Source organism: Xenopus laevis, chromosome 3L (assembly GCF_017654675.1).
Source record: "Xenopus laevis strain J_2021 chromosome 3L, Xenopus_laevis_v10.1, whole genome shotgun sequence".
Taxonomy (NCBI): domain Eukaryota; kingdom Metazoa; phylum Chordata; class Amphibia; order Anura; family Pipidae; genus Xenopus; species Xenopus laevis.
The window spans coordinates 81,495,581-81,505,726 of NC_054375.1; the positions used below are offsets into that span (position 1 = coordinate 81,495,581).

Consider the following 10,146-nt stretch of genomic DNA (forward strand, 5'->3'; position numbering starts at 1 on the left):
GGCAACAACAATCAAGGCTCACAGTATGCTTTGAGGCTGCAATCCCAGCAAATGGAACGTCGTTTCAGTTACAGGTTGGAAAGTAAAACTGACATGCAAATTTATAAAAGCCTGAGCAAATGTGTCAGTGGTGAACAGTTACTACTATTATAAACCTATGGAAAGATGCAAAGCTTCCATTACCATTTTATACCTTGTTGCTGCCACAAGTAGCATCTATAGGCATGTGTAACTCACTAGCTTTACACTCTCATGAGATTTTTCTTTTTTTTTTGTAACAAAGTATTTTATTTATTTGTTGTTACATAGACAGAGTACAAGAAAATATGAATATTATAGCATATGTAGCACTTTAACATCCAGTAATAAGCAATACAGTTCAGCATATGCATTCTCACGAGATTTTTCATGTGTAGAGGAAAAATATTTAGGGACCTTACACAATGCTGCACAGGACAGACACCACTCGAAGTTAGGGCTCTTTAATATTGATGTGCATCTATTGACTACATACTGAAGGCTTAGAACAGCATGTATTACATTTATATACTTTTAATACAATAGTTTTTCTCTGATTTGACTTGCATTTCTATATTTCATCCCTGTCATTGGCAGAAAAATTTCAGACCTCAGTTATGTAGACAATTTTTTTAACATTTTGTGCTCTTTCACTCTAGGAGCATTTCCTTGGTGGGATTTTAATTGAAATAGAAAATTATATATCCTTTATGGGGGGGGTTGGTTGAAAATTTTATAAAAATTCATATAATTAAAATTGAGAAATACATGATTTGGAACGTTCCTCGTCTCTCGAACTGGCCAGTAATATGTAGTTTTATGGAGATTTTGTATTTTATAGGCCCAGTAATACCCTACTAAATTTAAAAGTACTAGTCCATAAATCTGCAACCTTTAGATTGAAAGGCCAAAAATTTCGATAAATAGTAGGTTTACCACAGTGGGCTATACATTTTTGAAAAGAACACATTCTGACAAATCCAAACTTGGTAAATATGTCTACTCCAAACTGCAGTACTTTCCTCAAGTTAGTAGTGTTTTTAAAAATTTCAGAATATTTGGAAAAATTACCTCAAAGTCTGCAATTTACAAAATATTATTCTGCACATCACTAGGTACCAACATAAAGCATCCTAAATATTAATGCCATGGGTCTACTAAACTGTGTGATGCCCAGTATGCACAGATATCCCAAAATATGTGCCCCCAAAATAAAAATAGTTCATATGAGCCATCTTTTCTGCCATATCAACTTGTCAAACTTAACATGTTTACTGTATTTTTAATGGGGTAAAGTCATAAAAGGTTCACCTTAGAAAGCCATAACTTTTTGAAATATACACATTCTCCTGAATACAAAATTCCAAAATTAGCAACAATGTAGGTCTTCTCCAAACTACCAAAATGCAATACTTTGCTAAAGTTAGTGATTTTGATTATATTTATAGAAATTGCCTCAAAACTTCCAATTCACAGCATTATATCTCAAACATATCCTTGAGTACCAAGATAAAACATCATAAATATAAATGCTAGTTGTCTACCGAACAGTTTACAAGCCATATACCTAGCTAATCCAATGTATGCAGGGCATCAGAGGACCAAAACCACATTTTCATTTTTTTAAAACTTTGGCTGCTGCAAAATAAGTAACCTGATGAAACTTGGTAAAACATTTTCAATGTTCAGTTGCCTTTGACTTAATTCTACTAGATATTGTATATCATGACCTGGATAAATGAGAATCTTCATAGACAAGTAACCTGAATGCATATTATATGTCAGAAGAGTCCACAAGAGTATTCGGATTCCTGAAAACCACTTTAAAAAAAATTACTAATATCTCAAATCTGAAACCTAAGTTGGTAAAGACATCTCTGCAAAGCAACTAGCTGTTTTTATGAAATGTCTATATTTTTGGAAAGTCCACACTCTGATGCATGTTCAAATTGATTTTGTGTATTTGTGTATGATTGTGTGATTGTGTGTTTGCACATGTGTTTGCAAAACCTTAGTAAAATGTGTGGTGTGTGTAAATGCATGCCTTACTGCTTTTTGGAGTATGGGGGCAGCTGGCAGCAGTTGAGGAACCCTAGATGCAGAGTCACACACAGCAGGAAGTGTGGTGGGCAGCTCAGGTCGCTGTAATGAAATGCCCAAACAGATGATGGAATGATTGTGTTGTTGGACTGAAATGACAGACACCATGTATCTAGGAGATTGTCAGTGCCCCTGATTCTGAAAATAACCTCTACCTGCTAAAAAATGCCATTCTTGGCAGTTTAGAGCTTTTGCTGCCAGTGTAGCGTGTAAGGTATATGTGTGTGTCAGACAAAGGGTTAATATATTTTCAACGCCCACCATGCTACACAGAATAGCCAGGTTTTAGTGCTGGGATGGAAAAAAAATATGAGCTGAGCCGAGTCCAATCATTGGTTCCATATAGTATAACTGATAATTATTATTATTATTGTACAGTGAATCAAGCACCATTCACTATGAACCCTGTACTCAGATTGCCACAGTAGATATTCTGTATACATGGCTTTTTAAAGAAATATAGACATTGGCAAAAATAAGGTTTGCACCGTTTCAGAAACATTATAATTAGGGATGCACCGAATCCACTATTTTGGATTCGGCCATACCCCCAAATCCTTTGTGAAAGATTCAGCCAAATACTGAACCGAAGCCAAAATCTTAGGAGTGGGAAGGGGAAAAAATGTTACTTGCTTGTTTTGTGACAAAGTCACACGATTTCCCTCCCCACCCCTAATTTGCATATGCAAATTAGGATTTGTTTCGGCCGGCAAGAAGGATTCGGCCGAATCCGAATCCTGCTGAAAAAGGCCGAATCCCGAACCGAATCCTGGATTCGGTGCATCCCTAATTATAATAAATTTAGAGATCTACACTAGCTTTAACTTGGTACCTATAAAAGGTATGAAGATTTTCTTATGATTTTTTTCAATCACATTTCATGAAAGGTCATCTCTGTTGGTTAGTCCTTGGTTTTATTCTGCAAGTATCTATTGGTAGTTCTTCTCTGTTCTGTACACCTGCTAGCAGCATGCCTTATGAATGTACATTCATCCAATAGAAGAGTTCTTCAGATGTGCAGTAGTCTGCCAACAAATTCAACTATTAAATGGATCCTGCTTTAGCCTAAAACAGATCTCAATTCTCTATCGAATCTTCCTTGAAAATTTCCAGCTTCACAAGATTCCATACCCAATGAAACCTTTAGGGTCAGGAAAAACGCTCAGATTCATGGAGATTAGTCGCCCGGCGACAATCTCCTCTTCTTCAGGGTGACTAATCTCCACAAACTGCCTCCCCCAGTGATTTACATTCCAGCCAGCGGGAGAGATTCGGGAAGATTAGTCACCCGAAGAATAGGAAATTTGCCACCAGGCAACTAACCCCCCCCCCCCCCCCCGGATCCAAGCGTGTGCAAGCAGCCCAACTGTGATGAATGTATTAGCTTCTTGATAACATAAGTTATAACAAGATAATCTAATGGAAGCTATTTAAAATGACACAGATAATATTGTCTGTCACCTCACATTGACAAAACTCTGTGTACAGTTGTCTGTGAAAAATACGTCATATGTTTTAGGTTATTCTGATTATACTGTGGAATTCACCCACATAAAATGTCATTAGTTTAAAAAAGCAATACAGCCATGATATTGAGATATTATTCCTGCAATGTAGGTGGTGCCATGAGATGAATAGTTAGCTCATTAGAGTTAGCTCATTAGAATTGTTACAAGGCCAAGATAAAATAATAAATATTTTACTATAGTACAAATTAGCAAAAAAGTCTTCAGAGGCGCCCAGCATGCACAACAGCCACTACCTGGCTCGCCCTCCACCCACCAGCCCACTTGTGCCCCCTGCACCCTACCTGCTTGTATGGGGGTAGGTAAAAGAGCAGCTGGGGAGAGATGATTTGCAACTATAAAGGAGGCAGACCCCATGGTCTGGACTCCCTGTGATCGTAGGGCATGCTTCCTGTATAGTTATGCCACTATCATTACATTGATGGAATGCACAACCCCAGGCACATCTGACCTCAATACAAGAAGTAACCAGTGGTAAGGTGTACATAATTAGATCAGATGCTACCCATGTCAGAAGTACAGGGGAAAGGTCACATATACCTCAAGGCCTTGGTAAGCCTGAATAAAATACATCTTAAAAAGCTAGATCCATACATTGATGTCGGTTCGGTAGTCACAGTCCATCATGGAATAAATCAGTATTTAATAGTATTTAACTGACAGTATTAGGGTACATCTGCTTTAAACAATTTAAAGCACTGGGTTTACAGAGGTTGTTCATCATTCAGATCAGTTCCTGCCCTAGTGGAGCTTACACTCTAAGGTCCCTATCCCATTCACACACACACTATGGTTCATTTTATCATAAGCTAATTAACTTGTCTGTGTTTTCAGAGTGTGGGAGGAAACTGGAGTACCCACAGTAAATTCAAGTAACCACAAGACACATGCAAAACATATAGACTCCCTGCAAATTGTCATCAGAATCAAACTTAGGACCTGCCACAACAAATAAATTCCCATAACGTTTTTTGTACTTAGATTCGTTTGAATGGAAACATTAAAGTCTCACAACAACATTACATCATCTTACAGACTAAACTCTGATAAAACATCAGTATATGCTTCTAGAATGTTCTGTGTAGATTTGTAGAAAAAAACAGTTAAAAGAGCTACAGCACCTGTAATAGTTGTGCTCATATTTTCCCAATCTGGCAACCTTTGTTTTTAGACACATGGGCATTTTCTGCACAACAGTACAGAGAGGTTTTAAAAAAAAAAAAAACACAGCAAAGATCTGCCTGGATCCACCTGTTAAATAGATAAAAAAAGGAAATACTGATCTTTGCTTTCCTAAGAAAATGTTGTTGTAAAGCTGATGGAAACTTACATTCCTTCACATATTACAAATCTACAAAAAAAATTACTGTGAATATGAATATATATAATTTTTTTTTTCCAAAATAAAGTGTATATATTATAATTTTACGATTTGTAACTCCAGGGAAAACAATATCACTATGTTAACTTGTAAAATACTGTATAAACAGGGAATTTAGTAGCAAAAAACATATTATGGTGAACTGAAGACCTCCATTTAATGGATTCCCTTGCTCAGGTATTACATAACTGCTTGCTTGAACACACTATTGGTATCTAGCTAACCATAATCCTCACCTAGCTGTCAGGAAAAAAATGCTTCCTTGGAATAGACCATGTCACTTCAATTGCCTTGCTAACCAGTGTTTATATAAAGCAGGTAGGTACCACATGCTTAAAGGCTGCCGCCATCTACTGCACGGGTATTTTATTTGTTTTGTTTATACTGTAGCACAGGGTTGTAGGGATTGAGCCACACATACAAACAGTCTGTTATTTCCTTGTGCATGGCAGCACTGGGAATATTTATACAATAAACGTGTCTCAGCCCATATCTCCCTTGGATTGAGCAAACTTGGATGTTTTGATATACTGTCGGATAAATGGCATTTGAGACAGTGAATAGTGGAAACACCATCAGCAGTTGTGCAAGACCAAGTTCATGTGAAGCAATGCTTATGGAAATGCTCTTTATCAGCTGCTAATCAGATGGAGCATTTAGTAAATGCCCGTTTCAAATCTGAAAAGCAAACAAACAGTAAATCATCCTCAGATCTGAAGTCACACAGTAACAGGGAATGCCAGTTAATAAACTTGCAGCTGCCATCAGGCATTACCCAAACAAAACCAGAAATCTGCAAAACACAGCTCAATTCTCTATTCCTATTAGCAAGGACCCAGCAAATCTCTGCCCTGGCACTGAGATTATCTGCCTGTGCTCCCTGTGAGCGGACAACACAAGCCCTGGCCAGGTACTGTTGCTTTAAGTACATACATTCAATAAGGGAATAAAAACTGCAGGATACTATGGGGAACCCCTGCCCCAATACTGCCCTGTCTGTAACAGATGCAAGTGACAGGCACTTGATCCAGAGAAGTAAAAGCAGATAGTAGGTCAGACACACACAAGTTTTCACTATGATAAATGCAACACATGTACTGCTCTGAGGGGACAGTCCCAGCACTGCCAGTGAGTGAGGAAGATGCGCACGGGTTGGACTCTCACCTGCACGACACTGTCAGCTCCACTTTGGTGGCCGGGATACTGGCACTGAAAGGGCAGAAATCCCCCATGGGCGCCATGCCTCTGTAACCGAAGTCCATCTCGAAGCCCAGTTTATCCGGTCCGAACATGGGAACTGCTGGGGCTGAAAGAGCCAACACTGAGCTGCGAGGAAAGATCAGGGACAACGAGCAGCTCCAGGCTCTGGACTGACAGAAGCAGAAGACACAGGAGGCGGGAGCAAGGCGGGCACTGACACTGGCTACAACTGGGCGGGATTCCCACTCACACACACATATTAAATCCTTCGCAACTTCAGCCTAACAACATCCCGTGCACACAACAGATACAACGGCAGCATTGTGTCCTGTGTGTGTCCTGCCCTGAAACGCTCTGCCTATCTACTGCTGCCTCTATACTGACACAGCTACTGACACAGCTACTCCTCGCGTCACACGGGGGAAAGGCGACGCGGAGTTCCCGAGTTTGTTGTCAGTGAGCGATTTATGTCAGTGTGCATAGGGATTCATGTAGCTGTGTATAGGACTGGGTCTGACATAGGTTTTGTCTGAGCTGTGCCCTTGCCCCGAGGAACCCGCACCAATGCCCATGTGCAACTTTGCGCAGTCAGCTGCCGAGTGCCTTCTGCATTGCAACATTTGCGAATAAGGAGCTGTTAGATCAGTATGTCTTCCTTGCTTTTCGCTTATCTTTTATTCACAGTCGTTGTAGATCTCACACACACTCTCTCTCCCCAATGCTTGGGTGCTTCAATAATCAAAGTATGCGAAAAGTTACAAACGTTTAATTTCAATGTTCCCCCTGGCTCTGGTGTTTCAGTGACAGCTCAGAAATCCAGGCGCAGATTCTGAACTGTTACAATTTGCTACATTATCTGATATATTTCTCAGCAGCGTCCGTGGGAATATTAGCAACTATTATCAATTATAACAGCTGCCTTCAGGGCAAAGCCAGACATGTAGTTTTGACGTTGCGTTTTTACAAAAAGGTCCATCAGCGTAATTACGCCACACGCAACCGTCAACATGCGTTTATCAGCACGCAGGTTTCTTTTCCCAACATGCACTTGACATTGTTCTCGTTTCCCTTAATTTCGGCTGGAAATAGAAAATAGAAAAGCTATTTTGAAATAGAAAAACTATTTACATGTAAAATATTCACAATATTCCACCTCTATGCCTAGGCATAGAGGTGGGGCAGACAATTACTTTCACTTTCCATTCAGCACTTCCAAGATGTCACTGCTCTCCACCGTTCACCTACCATTTAATTATGTAGTCAGTGCATGGGAATGGACATTGGGTCCCCCATTCTGGTGCACAAACAAGATTCTGAGATGATGCAAGGCTTGCCTTAATAACAGTGCCCACAAAATGGCTCCTGCCTGCTTGCTTTAATTATGAATTCCCAAACTGAAGGAAACAAGATTCAAATAATTTATATAGTGTAATTAAAGTTCATCTTGCTTGATTAAATAGGATTTTGTATATAGTTTTTGGGTGACAGGTCCCTTTTAAACCAATTTATAGTTATTTTCAACCAGGTTCATATAAGCATTCTAAGTAGGTTTCCAATATCTATTAATTTTCAATACTTACTTCAATAAATACATTTATAAACAACATTAAAACCACTGACCGTTATAATCAATGTATATTGGAAAGTTACTTAAAATTTTATTTGATTATGCAAAAAAATCCATTTTGGGGTGGGGATCCCTTAAAAGTACAATAAATAAGGAGGATTGTACTGAGATTTTATTTTAAACAATTTATGGTATTAGTAAAGGAAGTATGGAGCTGCATATTTTCCCAGCAGAAAATACATAATTTTCATATAAGAGAGTGTCTTATGGACACACACGTCTAGCTTTTGTTCATTGGAAGTTGTATTTATTAAATTCATCTCATTGTTATAATTATACTTTAATAATAGTATGCATGTTCTCTTTTTGTCATGAATCTGCTGTTTAAAAGAAGTCACTTGGGCACCCCACTACAGATTCTTCTGCTATTTTTGTGTAATTTTTCTTTAAAGGGGACCTGTCACCCTAAGAAATAATTCCAAATTATTTTCTATCATGTTAGTTGTGCAAAATAAACTTTACTTACACTATATTTATTATTTACATTTTGTTTCCTTCAGTCTTGGAATTACACAATCACAGCAAGCTGGCAGGAGCCATTTTGTAGACACTGTTATTAAGACAAATTGTGTATCACCCCAAAATCTTGTGTATGCACCAGAATGAGGGGCCTTATGTCCATGCACAGTGCCCTACATAATTATAGAGCCTGAAGAGGGAAGGGAAAATGTGAGGAGTGCAGTGACATGTAGGAATTGCTGAATGGAAAGTGAAAGTAATTGAGGCCTCGGGCATAGAGGCGGGGCAGAGAATATTTGATTGACAGCTCAGATATTTAAACACATTTATAACAGTTATGGATATTTTAATGAAAAAAATAATTTCTGTTCCATGTTTAATTTGCAAAGGACTTCCATTATACAGCTTTTTATATGTAGCCGACAGGTCCGCTTTAATACGTACTGAAAATTATATTTAACCAGCCCCCCTCTACACACAATTTAGAATGTTCTCTTTACCCTAAAGACATGACTTAGCTGAATCCAAATGCATCTAGTTCTAGTAACTCTCTTAATGCTTGAACAAAACAGCATGTCAGGGGTAGTGAACAAATGAGTTAGCTATGCATGACTGCATTTTAAAAGATTAGCCTTGCATCTACAAAGTGTCAGCAGAACAATCTTGAAAACTACTCTACTATATCACACACTATGTTAACAAAGAATGCCTCATACTCACCTTTCAAATCCTCTTGCAGTTAATAAAATTACCCCATTACACTTTAGCTGACAAATAAAAAAGAGACAAAATGCTATTCATAAAGCATATACTGTATGAATGATTTTCTAGATGCTTGCTAAACCAAAACAGTTTAAAATCTTCAAGCATGCTTTATTTTTTCTGATCTTGGTACAATAATAGGGTATTTTCACATGATTATTAAGCTTTCAACCAAGATATTTCCCCTTTCTCGATGCAATAATATTTTGTCCTAGAACTATTTTTTCAGCAGCAGAACATGCACTGGCCAGCAAAAGTTGTGTGGTGTGCCATATTTAAATACAGATGTGTGGAACATGTTGATACGGCCACTTTGTTTTTTGTTTAATTTTGGCATTTATTATTCAGCTTCATTCTACCATAGCTCAACTCATACACTATCATGAGGAAAGATATGCAAATGACTGTGCAAAGGGACCTCGTCTGTTCAGAGTTGTGATTTTCTACCAGACATTTCTTCCACATATCACATCTGCATACAGGGCAATGTCAAAATAGAGTGGAGATTAAGTTAGCTTTAACTTGATAAGGTTGGTTTGCTGAGGGATAAATAATAAAGTGCAATTTTTAATCTTCAGTTTATTCCAAGTTTCTCCCATGTAGCACCATTTTCTCTTCTACACCATCACTTTTGTGCAGAACAGATATACATTTATTAGGTGAGGCTATACTGCTATACAAGTTAGCAATGACTTAAAGAAGAAGTTTTCGTACTTTTAATGTTTAATTTTGCCCTGTCATTTACTTAGGCTTCTCTTTACCTCCGAACCATGTAAAAGATGCTATGTCATAGGTAAAAGGGTATTCAGAAAAAAAATAATAAATATTAACTAAAACGTATATCCCAGTTGATGTTTAGACTTGGCCCAACATCCACTGTTTGGAAACCACTACCATAGGCTACTGCCACATTAAAGCTATAACCCCAAAATGAATACTTAAGCAACAGATGTTTATATCAAATGAAGTGGCATAAAATGATCTTACCAAACTGATATATATTTTTAAGTAAATGTAGGGGATCAGAGAAATCCTTCCCCTATTTTTCTGTCTGTGACATCATCCAGCCATGT

General features: G+C 38.0%; 1 protein-coding gene across 2 annotated transcripts in view; it reads right to left on the reverse strand.

The window, feature by feature from the left end:
* The window catches only part of LOC108711171 (copine-8), a 167,737-nt gene extending 161,177 nt beyond the window's left edge, over positions 1-6,560 (reverse strand). Inside the window, exon 1 of one of the 2 annotated variants that reach the window (XM_018252626.2) lies at positions 6,190-6,560. In XM_018252626.2, the coding sequence (XP_018108115.1) occupies positions 6,190-6,317 (128 nt within the window). In that variant the 5' untranslated portion in view covers positions 6,318-6,560. The remainder of the gene's footprint in view (positions 1-6,189) is intronic. The other variant, XM_041586448.1, reaches the window with a different exon arrangement.
* Positions 6,561-10,146: the final 3,586 nt, after the last annotated feature.